Here is a 22661-nt window from a genome sequence, read left to right on the forward strand (position 1 = left end):
TCAGTACACATATTTTACTTAACTGGGGTGTACTTAAAAGGTTTCCTGTACACTGTACAAGGTCATTCATTTAGTGGCACATTGGTGATAAAGAGAATGGGATTTGTTACTGCTGGGAACTGGTTACTTGTTTCTGCATATGCACATAGTCAAGTGGAAGGGCCTTAATGAAGCATAAAATGTGACTGACTGCAATGTAATAACTGTAAAGCAATTATCAGAAAATCTCTATGGGGACAAAAGATGTCTAGAGCCACCTATGGAGAAGAGCCATGTTATGACTGAGAATTATACTAGCTGTTTCCAGTTTTTTTTATTATTTTATTTTTTATGTTATGTGCATTAGTTTGCTTATTTGCATAGTTTTGTTGGTAAAAAAAAAAAAAGTGTACAACCAACAAGAATCTACTGTATTTTTATAGAGAACATCTAGAGATTTATTATAAGGTTAAAGTTACATATGATAAAGTGTAAGCATCCTTGTGCATCACAGCCTAAACCTAGTCAGTCACTTGCTACAGGGGACGAAGAGGAAACTTAATGAAGGTATATTACAGAAGGCATTGTCCGGGCCAAACTACTGGACCAGGCAGTGCATTGCAGTCAAGTGCTGTAGTTCCTAAAACCTAAAGCCATGATTTTTAATCAGGGTGCCACAGCACACTGGGATGCTGTGAGATTCATAAGGGTGCTGTGGTATGCCACAAAATGGCAGCACTGTTAGGTATGCAAACACCTACATGTGATTCACAAAATGAACCCAAAGGCTGTGTCCAGACAAGCAGGGGCATGCACTTGCAGCGGCACAAATAGTTAGTGGCATAAATTTGTGCCGCTACTTTGTACCTCAGCGCACACCCCTGCACATGAACTTTGTTGCAGGACAAATTGTCCCACCCCGGGCAAACTGTCCTTGCCTAGCTCCTCCCGGCTCCTGGCATGCTGGAGCAGCCAGGACACAAATGGAGCAGTACAGATGCTTTGGCTGCTGGCCAGAGTTCAAATAGGACTTCACAGTGTTAAAAACATTCTGACCTGTTACAGCCTTCCTGAGTTCTTTGCAACAAAAAAAATTGCTTTATTATTTTTCCATGGTCAATAAACAAGTGACTAGGAGCTGGTGTTTTCTAAGGGGTGCCTTGACTCCTAAAGTATCTAGGCTCTGTGTGGCCTCCACTTGTCTTCCTTATCAGGTAAAAGATGCCATCTGAGATTATTTTACTTCTGTTTCACAACTTAAAACGTAATAGTCTAATACTCTCTTTTCATTTGCTAATTCTCTCTCGTTCCCCCTCTATCAGTTCAGTAGCACAATAGCAATAGACATGCATATAAAACATATAGTGAGTCTAGTGACCCTTACTAAGTTTTGACTATATTAAAATTGTGTTTTATGTAATTTTTTTTAACTACTGGTTTTTACACAAATATCTAAATTAAATGTTTACACTGAAAAAAGCAAGAAAATGAAGGAAGGTCTAACCATTTTCTAGCTAAAGGTGCTGCTTAATGCACTATTAAAGCACTATGATGTTTATAAGAGCAATTTATGAGAGAGATACTTCGCAGTGTCTTCAACATGATCTGTCTCTGAGAGGAAGCAGGGACAAAAATCAAAGAACGTGAAACACAATAGCCTTGCAACATTTTCAGAGGAGTGAGAAAAACTCTTACCATGGTTTTTCATGAAATGTAGTACAGCAACAGTCACACACACAGTTATAAATATAGCAACAAGGATGAAACACATGTATCTTCCAATTGAATCAATTGTGTTGGCCCCTAAAACAGAAAGAAAGGAGCCTTGTAGAGAGAATCGAAGCCTTTTTCATAATTCACCCTAAAAATTGCCCCCGGTTACTTAACCACGATTTCCAGCTTACATACATGGAGGAGAAAGTGAGCTAAAATGCTATGCAAAAGGGGCAATACATTGGGTGACGAGCTTGTAAATAATTTATTAAACTGCTGACCCTTTTCCCTATCATACTTTCTTGCCATCCTGAGCCTTTAAATTTCCTCCCAGGTCTGCAAGGAACATACCTCCTTCTCCCAACAGGTTGACATCCTAGGAGCTGCTCTCCTGGTTGTCCTTTGTCTTTTTCAACATTGCTGCTTGCTATATGACATTGAAGCAATCATGACAATCAAAATAGCTTGGAAGGAGATTGACTAGCAAAATTTAGGTTTCAGTCTCTGCAAATGATCTGGTACGTGACCCAAGAGTGTTTATCATCTGCTTAGCAGGTGTTTTAAATTCAAAGCTCTTTTTACCAAAGATACTTTTCCAGATTATGCCAGTGGATAGTGGAAGATTGGTATGCAAAATGACAAAACAAGCTATAATTCCTACTTCATCTGAAAATTGGAAAAATAATGATAAAGGCTTAACTAACCATTGCTGTAATTTTGAATGCACGTTGTCAAGGTTCCTGTGCGCCTTGGACAATCATGTTGACATTTGGGAAAATAAGGAATTATCTGAAGAAAACAAGTAAAACAACAAATCCTCTTACACAGGTGAAACAAATACTGAGAAACAGCTTTATGATAGTTCATACTTTAGCATATGGTACTGACTACGAGTTTTTCCAAAGGATACTAACATAAAAATACATAAATTAGAAAACAGTTTCCTTACTAACAGTGTGAATGCCAAACCTGAAATAAGCCTAGTTAGCTTTCTTTTTACTGTGTATCTTGGTTTACTTTATACATAAACCATGCTGCTACAATGTCTAGCTTGCAAACATTAATGGATATGTTTAAACAATACATTGCTCATTAAATAGTTTTAGAATGAATCTAAATTGAACCATTCTTTTGACTTACAGCAGTCTGTGTGCATCTTTCATTGGAAAAAATCTAGATTCAGGCCTTAAACTGTCTGTGTCACTTTGGGTGATTTCTCTGGCTATGGATGACATCTATGGCTTTGCTTTTTAAGGTAAAAAGCAAAATACAATGCAAGTGCTTACTTTTGATAAAGCTGTACTTTGTTAAAGATGGCTCTACAATTGATAAATTGATGTGAGAATTATTGGAGGTGAATCTCAGTGGCCTCCATAAATGAAAATAATCACTTATCTTGAGCCATAAATAAACCTGATTTTGAGTACTAATAGCTGTATGCAATGACCTTAAAGCTTATCCCTGCTCACATTGAAGATAATGGGAAAAATTTGCTTTGAATTCTATGGTACAGGTATGTGCCAGGGCTAATCAAGACCCCAATGTAAATATATTAAGCCAAGATTTGTCTTCAAGTGTCTGACAAAGAAAAACTGTACTGAACAGTTTATATTGCATTATATCATTAGCAGAAACAGACCTGATGTCCAATAATCCATGTCTAGGAAGTCCATGTAATACAATTAGAAAAGTAAAGATTAACTTGAAATCAAGTTATACACAGTACTACATCTATGAAGGGATGCACTGAGCATTAATCAGAACTGATGCAGAGCTTGCATACAACTAATTCATTTGAAAGGAACTAAGATTTCTACAACATGTTCAATCAGAATTGATTGTTACCTTTACAGTAATGTTGTTGCTTCGATCACCCACAGGTAGTTTAACAGATGTTCTAGATTCATTAGTCTAATGCAGATAGAAACCCCCAGGGGGGGAAAATGGAACAAGGAATCATTAAAAAAATAGTTGCAAGAGGGAAGTTTTGCAAAATACCCAGTAAGTAAAAATGCATGCAGTGTAACAAACTGATTTATGGAAACTATTAAACACAGTATATACCAGCTGCTCTAGGTAATGATATGATCTTTAAATCTGATCTATCTAATATAACAAAAATTAGAATGTCTTGATATATAATCTTCTTTAAGAGTAAGTTTGAGATTAGTAAAGCTCATCTAAATTTGATTGTCATACCTATCATTTTAATGTACAGAATTTTACAGTCTGCTTCTCCCCATGCATAATTTCAAAATTGACAGTATTACATATCAAACATTTTTACAAACATTAAAAAAAATGCCACTGATGAGAAGTGATATCTCATGATAATAAAAGCCTTCTAGAAGAGGGATCACCAAGGTTTTGCTGATCTGGGTTGGAGCTTCTAACCTGCCCTGCCTGGGCCACAAAGCCCTCTCCTGGCACCTCTTTAGTGAATGCAAACACAAGCGCAAGAGAGCAACTGGGCAAGTAATCAAGGAGGTCACTGCAGCAGATATAGACGGCTTGATGCAGCTATATGCCGCTCAACCCCCCATGCCATCCTGAACTAGGTCAATCCTCCGTGAGTCAGCCACAACTTGTTTGTGAGCTGGATCTGGCCCATCAGCCATAGATTGCCAAATCCTGGTAGAGCACTAAGCCTGTATGATTGTCCTGCAGTTCTTAACCTTTGAAATCTAAAGAAGACTGGACCATGCTCACTGGAGCATTGCTCTTCCTAAAGCATCTGTTCTCAAACCTACCACCCAGGCCAGCAGGAAAGCTCCACTTATTTGTCTGGGAAAAAAGAAAATCTACATCCCCTGTTACTTTAGGTATCTTGTATCATATAAAGGAGAAGAAAAATAGAAATCAGAGTTGTCATTATCAGGAAACTAGAAAACCACGTATTTTCATATTATCTGTTATACCTCTTTCTCGATATGGTCATTGCAGTCCTCGGTATCACAGATGAATAGAATATATCTTGTCCCAAGGCTACTTGTGGTAAAATTCACTTCCACTTCTGCCTCTGTTTTACATACAGTTATATTTGGATTCCATAGACTTCCTGTGGGTTGAAAAGTCTACACTTTAAATGTGTAAAGTGGCTAAAACACTTTCCATTGTGTCTGTACTGCTCGTGAAAGTCACTAGGCTCACAGCTCTGCTTATCCATGCACAATTTGCAACATGGATAGTGCAAAGCAAGCTTCCACACAGTGCCCTAATCTGACTAAGAAGGACCCCAAGCAAAAATCTGCCCCTATACAGATGCTGGCCTCTGTGCTGAAATAATGGTGCCTTGAAGTGGTTAGCCAGAATAGCAGTTGGTCAAAGTAGGGATTTTTTTTTAAATTAACATATTTCGTGTTCCAGGTCAAATCATTCAAATCAGTTCCAAATCATATCGACTGAGCAGAACTCAATCATTCCAAAAACCATATTGATTGAGCAGGCAGAACTCAATCGTTCGAAACACCATGTATGACGCTACAACTGGCAAGCATCTTCCATCCCAGCCTCTCACCCTGGGACTTTAGATACTTCCAAATCAACTGGCAGGTATCCTACATGCGGGCCCAAGCCCGGAGGTCTTGGAATTCAGATGCCCTCAGAAACTACAGGCAAGCATCCTCTCCATCCCAGACTCTTTGGTACTTCAATACTTCCTACACTCAATCTTAGCCCACAAGAGGCCAATAAGGGATAAGGAGACACCGATGGCATGTACTGCTATTTTAAAATGAAAGAAAGAATGTATTTCCCATATAATGCTGCTTTGCCTCCTCCCTGCCTTTTGGGAAGCAGTCACTTGTTAAAAGGTAAATTAACTAAATGTACCAGCTTTGGATAGGCTGGGGGTTGGCATGAATCAGATATGATACTATACACACCAGGTATCAGCATAATGCTATTGCATTCCTTAGTACAATAAATATATATTTGCAAAGACACAGTTCTCCTCATATCCAAACTACAGAAGACAAGGTCGCCTCATTTGTGTACTTGCATATTTTCATGGAAATCATGCTTTTCATAGAAACACAGAAAATTAGGGTTGGAAGGGGCCTCAGGTTTAGTCCAACCCCTTGCTCAAAGCAGGACCATCCCCAACTGGATCATTCCAGCCAGGGCTTTGTCAAGCCAGGTGTTAAAAACCTCCAAAGATGGAGATTCCACAACCCATTCCAGTGCTTCACCACCCTCCTAGTGAGAGAGTTTTCTCCTAATATCCAACCTAAACTTCCCTTGCTGCAACTTGAGACTGTTGCTCCTTGTTCTGTCATCTGCCACCACTGAAAACAGTCTAGCTCCACCCACTTTGGAACCACCCTTCAGGTAGTTAAATGCTGCTATTAAATCCTGCCTCAGTCTTCTTTTCTGCAGACTAATTAAGCCCAGTTATCTCAGTCTCTCTTCAGAAGTCATGTGCCCCAACCCCCCTAACCATTCTCATTACCCTCTACTGGACTCCCTCCAACTTGTCCACATCCTTTCTGTAGCAGGAGGCCCAAAACTGGACACAGTACTCCATAAGTGGCCTCACCAGTGCTGAATAGAGGGGAAGAATCACTTCCCTTGGTCTGCTGACAACACACCTACTAATGCAGCCGGGTATGCTGTTAGCCTTCTTGGCAACAAGGGCACACTGACTCATATTCAGTTTACTGAATACACTGAATACATTGTAACTCCCTGGTCCTCTTCTGAAGAGCTGCTGCTTAGCCAGTTGGTCCCAAGCCTGTACAGGTACATGGGATTGTTCTGTCCTAAGTGCAGGATTTTGCATTTGTCCTTGTTGAACCTCACGAAATTTCTTTTGACCCAGTCCTCCAATTTGTCTAGGTCACTCTGAATCTTAGCCCTACCCTCCAGTATATCTACTACTTCCCACAGCTTGGTGTCATCTGCAAACTTACTTCAGGTGCAATCCATCCTATCTTCCAGATCATTAATAAGGATATTGAACAAAACTGGCCCCAGGACTGATTTTATCTATGTCCAAAGGGCGGATGGTCCCTTGTGGGCCTACTCCACATGATGATCTTGTGAAGAGTCAACAGTAGTTTTCACTTTCCTCTCTGGGTACAGAACATGTGCATCCAGTGACTAAATTGGATATTAAGATATCTATCCTCTTTTTTCAGTATTTAAAAATAATTATGGGATGCAAAATAAAAGTTAAGTTCGTCTACAGTGCTACCTTTTGTGAAAATGACTTAAAGAATGCAAATATTGAACTTACCTTCTTCTATGCAGCTTTTGCTATATTTCATTACATGATCATTACAGCCTATGAATTTAAATGGACATTATAAATGTTAGCATGCACTGAATGTCTTTGCACCTATGTTTTTTCACTAACACCAAGCAGCTATACATGTTAAATTATTTCTCTGCAACACACTGTAGATAGGACTAGAGAAACACTTGTGTATTCTGTGTAGCTCCCACAGGAATGAGTTTACTGAACAACACTCTTGTTTCTTTTATTTTTTCCAGCTTGAAAGTGTCACCAACCTTCCCCATCTTCTCAGCCACAAAACTATGGCCATCTGTGTGCACTAATGTACGGTAGTCTGGTAATAAATACACTGCAGGTACCTAGTTGTATTAAGATAAAATGTTTTAAAAACCTCTCAGACCAGACCAAAAACCATGTGCACTCTGTGATAGCACCAGAGACCTTGTCCATGTTTATTACCACAATTTATAAACAAAAAAAAATGCCTCTTTAACTGCTTTCTCTACTTCCTCCTCCACCCCCTAACAGTCCAAATCAAATAAAAAACAAACTGAGATCATGCCTGTTTATAGGTATTGAAACTAAGGTGAATTCAGTGCCTTTTATAGGTGCCAGTTTGAAAATCCTGGTTTGTATGCGGGGAAAGGAATCAACCTCTTGTTTGTCAGGCAGCAATTGTGCTCTGACCCTTACCTGTAAGGTCCATATTTAGAGGTGAGAAAAATAAATGCAATCACCAAGGAGTCAACAGTCTTCTTCTGACTGCCAAGATGGATGCTAATTACAGTACATCCAGTTACCAATCTCTGTTATTTGATCTCTCGGTTATCCAAAAAGCAATGGGTTTTTTACTAACTTGTAACTGTTGGTGTCACATAACAAACTGTTCTCTCTTTTATGCTTTCTTTAATACCAAACCACATCTCTACTCTTAAATTGGATACAGCTTGGAACTTGTAGCTATTGGTATTATACTGTTCTCTTTTAAGCTTCATTTAATACAATGCTGTATCCCTACTCTTATATCTGATATGTAGCTTAGAACAGTTTCACTTATCTGAATGGCCTTCTAGCAGGTGCTTTTCAAATAGGTTCAGATAGCCAAGGATGTGTATTTTTATTACACTTGTAGTGGTTCTTACTGTGTTACAGAAATCTTTACTAGGAAACAGACTATTCCTTTCACACAGTCACCAAACAAGGTGATCCAAGTTATTTGGTCTCCCTTTTTAAACCACTTACCCAGTTACTAAACTGCCTTATAATTTCAAAGAAAGCTTACCACAATGGCCACGATTAATTCATAATTAAAAATAAACAGTGACATAAATGTATCCTTATTAATGTATTAGATTATTTTTTAACAATCATTGGCAGACAGAAAGCAAGGAAACTGGGAAGAAAATGAAAGAACTTGAAAATAAACAAGCACCACTAAGCAAGCGAAGGCACATTAGCCATCTTTATTTTAACAGTAATATTGCCATATTGTTGATACCGTTTGTTTTTGTTCATTCTTATCTTTGTTCAGATCTTATCAAGGCTCTCTGTACAATCAACTCCATAGGAAAAACAATCTAGTACTATAAATAAAACCTTTGTATGAACTAGGTTTAATGGAGGATGTTTGATAGATTACCTGGTGAAATTAAAGAGAGAGATTTGGAAGATGAATCCTCATTTATATTTGCTGGAGGTAGGTTGTAAGCATGGATGAAATAGTTAGTGACTGGTTCTACAGGGAATCCAGTGTAATGGAACTGCCACTGAAGAAAAACAAGGAAAACAGCACACTTGAGTTCCAAATCACACTCTTGCAATGCAGAGAACTCCTGTGCTGCTGCAATATAGTGGAGAATTCTCTTTTAAAATGATTAGCTGCTAAGAGAGGCTCACTGAAGAGGGAATACTGATTTTTAGCAAAACAGAATGTCTAGGATTATATATTTTCCTGTAAGACTTGTGGGAGTCTTAAATTCTTGATACTGAAAATTATTCAGGAGCCCAGTTCTTAACCTTTTTGGACTTGAGACACCCTCACTGGACTTGAGGCACCCCTTCATAGCTTTTGTGAATGAAATAGTACCCAATTACCTCCTTGCAGAGAGGCTGGGCAGCAGGGCTGGGGGAACATTCAGCTGGGCTGGGGGAACATACTTAGCTGATGTGCTTATATCCTCACACCTGGGGGCACCCTTCCAAGGATCTGGTAGGAAGGGGGAGGCGAGCAGAGGGATTGGAGTAGGTGCTGGCACTCTGGTTAACATAGACAACATAGAAGTGTTGACAGTCGGGGACACAACTCCACTCCACTACCTCCCTCCCTGCTGCCAGGCCCTGGTTCTGGCCAGTTTGCATCCCCATGCCCCGCAGTTGATACAATAATCTGGGGGCCACTTACCCCCCATGCCCTCTCGCCATGCATCATCTATGCTAGTTGAGAATCACTGCAGCAACTTTTCTAAAAACAATGTATGTCCAGTAGAGGAACAGAATTATTTTTCAATACTATTCAGCTGGAAGAAAGAAAGGCATCAAATATATATCCCAGTCTCTTGTCTCTTCATTTTAGTACTAAACCAAAAGGCCCAATTAAATACTTAAAGGCTGGCTGTTCCCTCCAGTTTCATGATCCACAGGTGTTGTTGCTTTCTCCATTCCCTGGAAACTCAAATTACTGATGAATCATTGGATTGATCTTCCATGAGCTCTGGGAACAGGGCTGCTCTCCATGACCCCATTTCTCTGCCCCGGGTCATGAAATGAAATGTAATGCCCAACCAGCCTCCCCTATCTTACATGAGCTGCACTGTGAGGCAAGCTCTGAGAATAATCACCACAGCACAAATCCTGAGGGAGACATGTTGCCATGAGAAAAGCTCTCCCATCCTCACCATAACTTTGCCTTCTGTTAGTGCCCAAGATATGTATGTTTGCAGGGCTAAACCCTTGATCCACTAAACCGTGTGAAATACTGGGATTTACAGTTCAGCTTTTCCCTTGTTTTACTACACATTAATTACAGCATTAGAGAACAAATTTGGTCCTACAATTTGGCATGACACTTCCTTCTTCTCTCTTCAGTTTCCCTATTCTTAACAAATGACAAACCAATCACTTAAAAAAATGTACTTACTCTTTGATTCCCTGCTGTAGTTTGACTTTGAAACTTTTCTGTGTAACTGCATCGAACACACTCAAAGTGTCTAACAGTTCCATGACTGGTCACACATATCTTGGTGGCTGTCAATTCTCTGATGCTGGCTGGAAATAAAGGAGGAAACTGATGTTCGGAGGTATAAATGTCTGCAGCTAATAAAAAAAAGTGAACTAATCTTCTGCCAGTTTAAACAAAGAATAATAACAGTCTGTCATACACTAATGAGAACAATATGTTATGGTTGCCATGACAGTCTATCTTTTACCTCTATTTTATAAACCAGAGCCCTGGTTACGCATTTTAACCACTACATGAACAGGTAGGGAAAAAACTGGTGATGTAAATGTGTGTAAGGGATTCTGCACACACTACATAGAGTGTTATTATCCTGTTAAAGAAAAAGCCTGTGTGCTAACATAAGCCACTGGCTAGGATGGCACATGGTCAGCTGCTGTGGTTAAGAGCTGCATGTTTGTTATGCCCAGTGTGCAATAAGAGCCAACCATGTTATTAGTAAGTAGGGACCTACCAACAGGGCCGTCCCTGTGGGGGGCAAATCGGGCGGCTGCCCCAGACCCCACACTTCAGGGGGTTCTGCAGAGCCAGGCCGACTTTGAAAGAGAGACGCTGTAAACAAAGTCAGGCTTTACTAAAGACAACCTTGGGAAGTGGTACATAAGCTCTTACACTGACACTGAACAGCATATGCAGTGATCTGGCTGTTTGTATTAAAAATTATAATGAAAAGTGCCCCAAAATATTATGGTTAAGAACATAAAGCAAGGCTTGCTTTTTTAAACTATATTTCTAATGCTCGTGCCATTTTTATTATGACTGTCCTTTGATTTTGCAGGTTCTTGTACATATGCTAAAAATTGCCTGAATGGAGCTCACCACAATGACAGTCAGAGCAAACTCCACAGTTCCCTGGCATCCTAACATGTGTATCTGTTATTCCTGGCGACAAAGGAAGAAAGGGGACATATAAAAAGAAGAAACAGTGACTGCTAACTTCATGAACTCTCTGTGCCCCCAGAGGCTGGGGGGGGCACACGACAAATGCCCACAGGTGGCAGTGGCGATGTCAGCAGGGGGGGCCGGGGGTGGGGAGTGGCGAGTGCCAACCAGTAGTCGGCGACCACCCGCAGACGCTGCCAGCAGCAGCGGCAGTGGCGAGCAGCGATTGGAGACCACCCGCAGATGCTGCCGGCAGTGTCAGCAGCAAGGGCAGGGACTGGTGAGCAGCGACCACCCGCAGCATTGGCGGCGCTTTTTGCAGGGGGTGCACCCACATGCACTCCCTACACGTCGCCAATGGCTAACTTTGTGGTCTGTTGTTCAAAAAGGGTGGCTACAAGAGATTGACTGGAATCTACCACACGTAATTAAGGCCGCAAGTGCACTTCCTTGCTGTGGGGTGTCCTTGTGAGATAGCTCATGTCCAATTCTCAATAACTGGCACCACCAGAATTTTCTGTAGAAAAGCCAAATGTCAGAAGGTCTAGTCTTAAAAATAAACAGGTTGGCTTGACACAACCCCTGCCCCCTCCTCCCCTGCCCACTTCCTTCTCTCCCCCTTCCTTGTCTTTTGTATTATTCCTCTCTCCTTATACTCAACTTTTGGCACATCCTTTCACAGCATCTGATGAAGTGAGCTTCAGCGCATGATAGCTTGTGCTATATATAGATATATATACATCCATTTATACTTTATGGTTAGTCAGTAAGGTAAAAATCTACCCTGCCTTGTACTTGATTTCAGATGAACATGGCTAACTATATTTCGTGGCAGCTTAAAACAGCTTGCACTCCCTCAGTTCCTGTATCATAAATAGAGGACAGCATTGTTAATGTAATATGCTTCATTATTGCTAAAAAGTCATGTGAAAAACATACTATCATCTCAAAAGTTAGCTGGATAACTGAAGAACACTACCAATACTGTAGGCTGAGGTTTCTAGAAAAGGCATTGTAGATTTTCATCTCATAAACTAACCAAAGTGTGTGTGTGTAGGTGCATAGCACAAGTCTTCTGTGCTCCAGCATCAATACAGACAACATTTTTGCTAGACCTAATAACACAGATTATAACAGAGGTTCATTCACTTGCAACTCTACCCCTGCCATATATGCCATCACCTGCTCACAGTGCCCCTTTACTGTCTACGCTGGACAGATCCCTATGTGAAAGAATGAATGAATGCTGATCCAACATCAGATGCAGAAGGACATACAGGCCTGTGACAGAACACTTTAACCTGCCTGGATACTCCATCACTTACCTCACGGTGGCTGTGTGTATGCAGCAAACTTTTAAAAACCAATTTGAACACAAAATTACAGAATAAAAAATCATGCACAGACTGGATTGTGTTAAGTATGGTTTAAACAGGGACTATGGAGTCTTACCCCTTACCTGGATTAACTTTTGTGACCCTTTTGTTCCTATAGGTTTCTTGATTGCTTGTTTGCCTCTCTCAGTGCTGCCACTTGCCCTCCTCCCTATCTCTCTCCCCCTCCCTTGTGCTTTTTGTATTCAAATGTTTCTCTCCTTTATACACTGCTTTGTGCATGTCCTTTAATAGCATTTGATGAAGTGAGCATCAGCCCATGAACACTTGTGCCTAAAAGGTACAAAGCTATCCCACCTTCTACTTGACTTCAGACTAATATAGCTAACTACATCTCTCTGGTTTTAAAAAGATCAATCTTTCATTTCATACCACAACACTGAAAGTAGAGGTGCTTTAAACATTACTATATAGTTATTAGTCTTGCATTGTTAAAACCTGTATAATTTTCATTCATCTGAATGTTAAACTTACCATCCATGCTGAGGCTCCAGCTTATATTGATAAGGTAGGACCTGAACTGTGTTTCCTTTTCATTTTCAATGAACTTAGCATTGAGGTTATAAAGATCTGCAGGTGTCAAGTTGTATGCCTGATTCAACTCAGAAGCAGGACCTTGCAAAGAGGAGATATGAGTGAAAATTAGGGAGGCTGTGTGGCATTCCATAGACGTATCCAACACTTAGTTTGTGGATTCTAATGATAATTTTCAGCTTCTTTTAAAATAAGTGAAACAAGGTATCTCAGAAACAGTTTACAATTAACAAACCCACTGCTCTTCCATCCCCCGCAGGAAATTCTGCTTCTGACACTAATAGTTTATTTACAAGAATTTGATTGTTTCCGTGGTTCTGGTATCTAAATGACAGGTATTCATCTCGTGATACAGTGTGAAGAGATGGACAAAATTAAAATCAGATATGATCTGATGTGATAAAGCTGTAATCTGTGTGTAAGCTTGGAAATCATGTACATTTGCAGTATCATATTTGGTGTAAAACAACTTTTCTTGTACCAAGAAATTGAACAATGACTAACTTTAAACCAGTGCTTCTGTGACAGCAAACTGAAGCCACAGGCTGTACTGAGTGTATCTTTTATGAAGTATAAATTTGGCAACGGACGTAAACCTTCACACTTTGCTGCAAAAGTGACTGCAAGCAGCCACGCCATTTATTGCACCAGTGTTTCACCCAGATGAGAAATACTGTAGCAAAGGTTTGGGAAGAAAGAAATTGAGAAGATAAAGACCCAGTGTATTGGAAACTGTCTCCAGAGAGACAACTCTTTTAAAAGAAGAAAATACAACCTAGTTATTGAAGTGGCATGAGCAAAAAATAGGTTGTTCATCTCATCTGGTAGCTTGGTACAACATATATTCTAGAGACAGAGGACCTGCCAGATATCAAGTATTTTAATAGTAGAAGACATCTATTTTATTTATACATACCTGACTCTGAACCACACACAGTAGACTGTAAGAGAGAAAAGCCATGTTAAAATAAAAATAAATACACAAACTGAACAGACAGATCTATTCTAAAGAGGGAAATTTATAATTTCAGTGTTTCAAGTGCTTTAAAGAGAAAGAATCAGTACTCATGGTAGAAGTGATGTCTTTTATTAGACCAACCAGATTTTTGCAAAAGAAAATCTTTAATTGCAAGCTTTTGGGCACAAATACCCCGTCTTCAGGCATAGGAGAAAAGGTTGCAAAAGTTCTCTGAGAAAGAAGTAACTTGAATCACACTCCTGCTGAAAAACTCTGTAGCTATTGTAGGCACAAGCATCAAAGTTAGTAAAAAAATTGATTAGAGAATAATCTTCCTTTCTATTTTTTTAAGTTTGCCTAGTTTATACATCTGGCAAAATTGTTTAGTCTAATCAGCTCAACTGTGTAATCTGTTAGAAGTTTTTTTTTTCTTTACTAAAAAGAAAGACTCAAGGAATCAACAAGGAACAGAAACTCCCTATTTTCACATGACATTTAAAGATTTTTTTCTAATTCAAGACATGTTATGTAAAGTGGGCTTCCTCAGAAAATGACAGCACTATCCCTTTTAGTCATTGTAACTAATTTCTTCTAACTGCTATCTGGTCTGTTTGCTAATTTGTAGAATGGACTCGTTGTTTTATTCATTTTCGTTCTGCATTTTACTTGTCCATTTAATAGTAAAGTTGAAATGCTAAAGGGACTCTTTTGACTAGTGACATCTGGGCATACCAGAGACTTCATCTTCTAACTAAAAGCATTGATCCAGAAGACAACTTCCTAACAATATAAATGTTCAATACTATCAGAAAGATTTTTCCTTCATATTGACATCTTTCAATATAGAGTCCATGTTCCACTCAGGTGGGTAGGAAAAAGGCACAGTTGTGACCCCACCTCCAGGTATTCAGTGACACCCACCCCCTTCTACTGCATAGAGAAGCAGCCTTTCTTGGTGTTCTCTGGCCATCATGCAAAACAATTCAACTCCATCTGAAGGGGAATAAATAGGGGCAGAAGAGGGAAGGGGGGAGTAGATTACCCTCCTTGCTTGTACATTACCAGCTCAGCATATCCCCCAACACCACAGCTGCTCAATACCAAGCTCAGCAGGACACAGGCTTCCAGAGTCATCTTCAGTGGCAGAAACAATGTGACCTCTGCAACCAAGTTGAAATTCCCCTCTGCTCCTTCCTGTCCTTTCTCAGTACAACTAACTGCAAGTCAGAGTACTGCACTCATTGCTTTAATTTCCTCTTTGCCTTCCTCCCAGACAATTTATAACTCAGTCTTTCCACACCCACTTCCCAAGATGCAGGCCTGAAAGCAGTGCAAGGGAAAAAACCTCATCAACTTTGGCTCAAAGCCAATAAATAAATTAATGTACACACTGAAACCTAGAGGGCAAAGCAGTGTAAACGGTAAAGAATGATAGCCTGATGTCTCCCTCTGGGAATCACCCTTGCAGTGCTTCCCTGGAAGCAAGTATTCTCCCACTCTGAGAAACAGCTCATGTCAAGTAATGAGTTACATGGGACAACTGCATTTTTAGCTTTAAGCTTTGCCCCACCTTGCTCTCTGAAATTTAGAGCTGCTTGTATTCACAGAAGTAGAGTGAAGAAGTAAAAAATAGTGACAAAATCCTAAAGCTTTAGTTTTGGCAAAGGGGGATGACCTGATGCGTAATCTGATGATAGAGGGTAACCTAGGCGACAGTGACCATGACACTATCACTTTAACTATCCGTCATGTCAGTAAGGTACATATTCTTGACTTTAAAAAAGCTGACTTCAATAAGCTAAGGACTTTAGTGAGTAATGCCCAATGGGATCATGGACCACAGGGAAAGAGTATGGATGAAGAGTGGTCATTCCTCAAGGACATGATCCTGAGTGCACAAAAGTTGTCCATACCTGTACGCAAAACGGTGGCACAGAGGCCAGGAGCCCATCTTGGCTCAATAGGGAAGTTGCAGATCTTCTGAAAAAGAAAAGGGGGGCTTACCAATGATGGAAGCTAGGAATAGGCCCCAAGGAGAACTACATAAGCTTGGCCCACACCTGTAGTGGGCAGATTAGAAAAGCAAAGGCGGTGACTGAATTCAGGTTAGCAACCAAAATCAAGGACAATAAGAAGTCCTTCTATAGGTACGTAGGTAGCAGAAGGAAAACCAGTGGAAATGTGGGACCACTGCTCAATGCATCTGGACATCTGATCACCGACACCAAGGAGAAAACTGAACTCCTGAATGAGTACTTCGCATCTGTATTCCACCAGTCTAAGAGTGATAGCCTGCCGTATGCAAATATGACACAGAATATTCACAGTAGGGATGATCACCCACCAACAGGCAATGGAGAGCTGGTGAAAGAACAGCTAGGGAGGCTGGATACCTGTAAGTCAGCAGGACCGAATGAACTCCATCTGAGAGTGCTGAATAAACTAGCCAAAGTCATCACATGACAACTTATGAATTTCTTTGAGAATTTGTGGTGCACAGGAGAGGTCTCAAAAGACTGGAAGAGGGCCAATGGTGTGCTTCAAGAAAGGGAGGAGAAAGGACCCAGGGAACAATAGGCCAATCAGCCTAACATCAACCCCAAATCCTTGAAAAGTTTCTTATGGAGTCCATATGCAATAAGGTAGTAGAAGGCTAAATTCTGAATGACAGCCATCACAGTTTTGTTGTGGGTAGGTTATGTCTGACTAACCTCATCTTCTACAACCAAGTTACTCACCAGCTGGATAACAGATGAGGTTGATGTCATTTACTTGGACTTTAGGAAGGCCTTTGCCTTTGCCTTTGCCATGAGGCTTTCAAGGTAAAACTAGGGGACTATGGGCTCAACAGTTCAACAGTCAGATGGGTGGGAAACTGGCTGTGGGGTCAGACCCAGAGAGTACTAATACACAGGTCTGTGTCAACCTGGAGGAAGGTAGCCAGTGGGGTCCTTCAGGGTTTGGTACTTGGACCAGTGCTTTTCAACATCTTCATCAGTGATCTGGATATGGGGGTGAAAAGCACACTGGCAAAGTTCACCAATGATACTAATCTGTGGGGAAGTGCGGCCATGCATCAGGGTAGGCCAACAATCCAGGCAGACCTAGACAGATTAGTTAGATGGGCGGACCAAAACCAGATGCTGTTCAACCCTGAGAAGTATAAAGCGCTCCATCTGGGGAGGAAAAATCCACAACAAACTTACAGGCTCGGTGGTGCTACGCTAGCTAGAACCACTTCTGAAAGGGACCTGGGGTCATAATTGACCATAAAATTAATATGAGCCACCTCTGTGATGCTACAATACACTGGCATGCATCAGCCGATACATCTCTAGCAAAACTATGGAAGTTATTCCCCACTCTACTCTGCGTTGGTGATGCCACAGCTGGAGCACTGTGTCCAGTTCTGGGTGCCACATTTCAAGAAGGATGTGGAAAAGCTTGAGAGAGTCCAGAGAAGAGCCACTCATATGATTAGAGGCCTGCAGAGCAAGCTGTACAAGGAAAGGCTGACAGATATGGGACTATTCAGCCTAGAAAAGAGAAGACTTTGGGGGATTTGGTGGCAGCTTACAAATATATCAGTGGAGGGCATCAGGGGCTAGGCAAACAACTATTCACCAAAGCACCCCAGGGGAAAACCAGGAGCAACGGTCATAAACTCCTAGAAGAAGGTTCCAAACTGGATACGGAAAAAAACATCTTCACAGTTTATGTGACCAGACTCTGGAATAGACTCCCAGCAGGGGTGGTGCAGACACGTACCCTGGAGATCTTCAAAAGGAGACTGGACATACACCTTGCTGGGGTTATTTGACTCCAGCAGTCTTTACTGCCTAGAGCAGGGGAGCTGGGCCCGATGATCTCACAAGGTCACTTCCAGCCCTAAACTTCTGTGAATCCTCTTTCACAACCACAGTATGCACACAAAACTACTGCTCCTAACAAAAAGCTTAACATCAGGTCAGAATGGTTTTATTCCCCTATGGACACATAAAAGTCATTTTCACTAATATAAACAGTTTTATTTGTAGTAACGGCACAATACAGACAAGCGTACTCTGTCAGCCAGTGGCTCAGCTAGTCTAAATCAATAGGACTAATGGAGTCAACATACCTTTCTCCCTGAATTTATGAAACATTCACAGAAAATATGAATATACATGCACAATAAATCTCTGTTTCTAAAGAATTTACTGCTAGACACAGAGTTTGTCTGGACCTACATGCAATATGCCAATGAATAAGTCATTATAACAGTGCCTTTTGCATAAGAATGCAAGCTCATGGTTGGGACCACCCACAAATACAATCTAGTAGTTAATCCCATCTCCAGCTTTTGGCACAGAGTACACCCCATATCTAATTACCCTAGATCAATTATGAATCGGTTTCCCTTTCAAAGTGATTGCCTCTCCTTTGTTACCACATTCCTCACCAATCTAGGTATGTATGCCAGTTGGCAAATATTGTGTGATCTGCCCTGCTGTAACAATGACCTATACAGTGCCTCACAATTCATGGTTTACAGTGTTTGATTTGATTAATCAAGCCCTATTGCAATTAATTAAATGGTAAACCTCTGAAATGATCAAGGGTTTTGTGCATGTCAGTTTCACCAACAACCAGGTATGGACCTGAAAGGTAAATATCTACAATACAATCAAAGACAATGACTCTCCACCCTGTTGGCTTCTGGAATATCATAGGTGGTTAGATTTTATAGGTAATTATTATTGTGTAATTGCTTTTATAGTGCTTGTGACAGGGGGAGAGTCAGAGGCCACCCGTAACATTGGCCTGTCCACCTGTCGAGGGCAGTCTGCCCTGTCTCACCTGCCATGACTTGATATATAAATAACCAATGTAAAACACAGGAGGCTGCCCATTTTATGCCCTGATGCCAAGGGCATTATACACAGCTCTGACCTCTGTTATACCATGTCCCGTGCCTTGCAGATGGTATCCAGAGTAAAAACTATGCCTCAGGCCTCCTCATATGTATCTGGGCCTCCTGCACTCTCACTAGGGCCTCCAATCACACCCTTTCACTAGGACCTCCACCTTATGCCCTCTCCATTAGGGCTTCACACTCATGCCCCTTTCACTAGGGCCTCAACTCCTGCTATTCCAGTGAGCCCATGTGCAGTCCTTCAGGCCCCTTCGGCCCTACTCTACACGGCTGCCACCACTCCAGTCGGCCCATGTGCAGCCCTTCAGGCCCTATAAGGCCCTACTCTACATGGCCACCAGATCCTACACTACCCCATCACAGGGGCTATAGGGCCTTGCACTCCATGGGTCTCAGGTGTCCACAGATGTGTCTGTACCCCACTCATGGCCTAATGACACACTCAGGCCTCAGGGTCTGAGGACAACCTGGACCCTTCTCCAGGCCCCACACTATGGGCCTGGGTCCCACCTCATGCCCCACTCAGTGGGCCTGGGCCCCTGTGCTTTTCTCTCAGAGTGTGCTCCCCTAGCCTTTCTCCTCCATGGGGTAACTCACAAGGCAACAGGGGCTGAAGCTTTCTGGCACCCCATATTCACCCTTCACCGGGGAGGCACAGGTGTGGCATTTCCTGGAAGCTGCCCTGCCAGAAGTAGCCCCACCACACCATCCAGCCCCAGCAGGGTATAGTTTTACGTCATTCTCCAGGACCAGGAACCTCCTGCCATCCCCAAAGTTCCTGCCTTGTACAACACTTCCATTGATAGAAAGGCCTTTCTGCTAAATATCAGTTGAAGTGTCATGTCAGTCCTCTTAAAGCACTAAGTATCCCATTTCATATGCAACAAATACTTTGTTGGGGGGGGGGAGGGGGTCAGCACCATAAAAGCAATTACATAACAAAAATCACCTATAAAATCTAACCACATATGATATTCCAGTAACAACGTAAAATATCACTGAACATAAAACATATTTTGTTGGTGTCTATCAAACTAGGAATTTTCCATTAAGTTCCTATTGTTTAAAATACCATGGGAAAAAACCCCAAAACCAAACAAACCAACCCTTAAGTAGATCATCCATTTCTTATTAGCTAGTTCCTCTGTACCTCATCCTATCTTCTTACCACCATCCTTCATAGTTATTATTTTTAATTAATCAGAACTTCATAGTGATAAGAAATATAACTTATTTTACAATTGTTCTTGCCATTTTTAGTTTATTTTAAATATTATTTTTCTGATATTGTGCAAGACTAAGCTTTTCATAAAGGTTTTCCCTTGTAGTCATTGGTATGAAAAGTAAAAATTATATTTTACAATACATAGAGGTCCTGGTTCTTGTCTCACACTACTGCAAAATCAGCTGTAATTCTTGTGAAGCAAGTTATTTCAGCGGAAAACTGGTGACTCAGAAAACATCAGTCCCCGTTTCCAGTTGAATGTTGCCCACAAGTTGGGTGTGACAGTTTGTTATATAACCACCATGATACAAAGTTTGCTAACTGCTCTGACTACTAAATCCTGTAGGTTATGAAGTAGAAGATGAAAAAAATAGTTTAAAATTTCTTCAAAGTCCACAGTTATCTGGTTTTGTAGCCTTATACTGTGGTAACCCCAGGAGTTCTATCTTCTGATGTATCATGTTTAAAAAACCCAACAAAACTGACAAAAAAACAAGCCAGGCAGCAATTCAGACTATACAAGCTGAAAACCAGCACGTTGCTAGGGAACTAATAGCAGCACTACTCTCCTGGGGTTGGGTCTAAAGCTAGTGGGGTAGCAGCTGCTATTATTTACAAATGTCGTCACACCTCTGTTTGCTTTAATGTGTACTTTGAAATGAATGGAGATTGCCACACTTATTTTTACATGCAGAAATTCTCACAAATATTGAGGAAAAACTTCATGGGCTAAATTTGGATCTGTTATTCAGAAAGAAGTCCCTAAGGTTGCATGTGAATTGATATATTTAATAAACCATGTTATTATTTTTATTTATTTAAAGATGTTTCAAAATTAGCAAAGGTGTCTTCTATTTTATACTTTATGTTTTTATGTATTTATCATATTGGAGAAAACAGAAGTGTTTAACTTTACAGGCAACATCAGGAAAACCCAGCCACTTCCAAGGGTTGGCAGCTGGTAAATAAACAAGATACAGTTCACTACACAACAGTGGGTGCTCTACACATGTGCTTTACTGCAGAGTTGACTAACTAGCTCCGCAGTAATGTGTCACCATCTACAAAGGGCCCTTATTAGGGCACAGTAAATTAACTAACTCTGCTGTAGGATAGTACTGTCTGGGACAAATACTATCCTACAGTGAAGTTATTTAGTCCATTGAAACTCATGTGTAGCTGCTGATGGGGCTGGCTGGGGCACAAGGGTACTTCAGTGTTGGGGCTGCCTGCTGGGTAGCCCTACACTGGAGCACCTTCATGCCCCAGCCAGTCCTTCTGCAACACAGTGAGCCGGGGAGGAACAGCCTTGGGCTGGCAAGCTGATGCTCTGAACCCCTGCCAGCCAGGGCTGCTTCACCCTGGCTCAATGTGCTGTGGTCCAAGGCACATGTGTAAATGCTGTGCCTGGGAGCAATAAACTCTGGTGTGAACTGTGCTGCAGTTTACTGCTACATGTTAATTGCACATGTAGCTGCACCCAGTGAATGACATCTCTTCTTACCAGGATACCAGAAAAAAGAAATATTCACTTATATGAAAATGTTGTGGGGTCTTTATTTATCTTGGAACTTACAAGCTATCAGCCCGCAGAGATTAAAGTCTTTATTCTCCTAACCAGGGATCCTAGTTTTCCCTGACAAAAAAATCACAAATTCTCTTATAAAAAATTGCAAATTCTATGACAACCCCCCCCCAAATCTGTGATTAAAATGAAAGGACCCTCACTCCCTCCCACAGCCCCCTGGCCCTGCTCATGCCCCTTACCCCCCATCCCAGCTCCTTGCCACCCCAACCCTGCAGCTGCCAGGGCTATGGGGCCAGAGACCCAGATATACAGCCTCCTGCCCCCACAGGAGTGAAGCCTGGCTTCCCCCACCCGCCACTGCCTACCTGCTGTGGGCTTGGGGGTGGGGGGCAGCTCCCCACTGCTGTGAGAACTCCTAGGGGAGCAGAGGGACCTGTGCCCCCTAGATCTGTGCGTGCGGCAAGCTCTGGCTCCCACCCTGCTGCCCTCCCCTGGGGCCTCCACAGTGCGATGGGTGCGGCCCACTGCAGAAGGGAACATTAGAGCCATGCAGGAAAGCTGCTTGTTGCTGTGAGCTCTGTGCTGGCCTGTCAACACATCCCCTGTGCGCATGGCAGCAGTGAGGGGCACAACCCCATACCGCTGCCCCTGCTGCATCCAGGGGACACATCTCCAGGGCAGTGTGGAGCTCACAGCAGCAAGCAGCTTTCCTGCGTGGCCCCACTCTGCCCTGCCACACTGGGTCTCACCACCAGGCTGCAAAAGGCAGCTGGGCAGGAGCCTGAGCCAACAGCTGGCACTGTGCCCTACGCACAGATCTGGGGAGCCCGGGTCCCCTGTGTTCCTCTGGGAGTTCAGCAGGGAGCCGGGCATGCACATGCCTGACTGCCCTCAACGTATTCCCTCCCAGCCTCTTTGCAGGCTGGGACTCTATCAGCCCGCAGAGAGCTTTTTGAAGAAGTCCAAATTCCATGGCTTTCTTGCTAAAATGAGAAATCCATGTTTTTCTCCATTTTTCCATGGGAAACAGAAAACCCAGATCCCTACTCATAACATTCCTGT

At 41.8% G+C, this 22661-nt stretch overlaps 1 protein-coding gene across 3 annotated transcripts in view; it reads right to left on the reverse strand.

Moving 5' to 3' along the window:
• Window positions 1-22661, reverse strand: part of IL17RB (interleukin 17 receptor B) — a 57258-nt gene that overhangs the window by 5452 nt on the left and 29145 nt on the right. Inside the window, exons 1-10 of one of the 3 annotated variants that reach the window (XM_019495405.2) lie at window positions 14994-17651; window positions 13890-13914; window positions 12914-13054; window positions 10065-10192; window positions 8568-8694; window positions 6929-6976; window positions 4611-4750; window positions 3538-3603; window positions 2397-2481; window positions 1675-1782 (exon numbers count right to left, since the gene is read on the reverse strand). In XM_019495405.2, coding sequence (XP_019350950.1) covers window positions 1675-1782; window positions 2397-2481; window positions 3538-3603; window positions 4611-4750; window positions 6929-6976; window positions 8568-8694; window positions 10065-10192; window positions 12914-13054; window positions 13890-13914; window positions 14994-15065 — 940 coding nt within the window. In that variant the 5' untranslated portion in view covers window positions 15066-17651. Of the gene's footprint in view, window positions 1-1674; window positions 1783-2396; window positions 2482-3537; window positions 3604-4610; window positions 4751-6928; window positions 6977-8567; window positions 8695-10064; window positions 10193-12913; window positions 13055-13889; window positions 13915-14993; window positions 17652-22661 lie in introns of those variants that run through there. The other 2 variants (XM_014596594.3, XM_014596595.3) reach the window with 2 other exon arrangements.

This window comes from Alligator mississippiensis, chromosome 12 (genome assembly GCF_030867095.1).
Source record: "Alligator mississippiensis isolate rAllMis1 chromosome 12, rAllMis1, whole genome shotgun sequence".
Taxonomy (NCBI): Eukaryota; Metazoa; Chordata; order Crocodylia; family Alligatoridae; genus Alligator; species Alligator mississippiensis.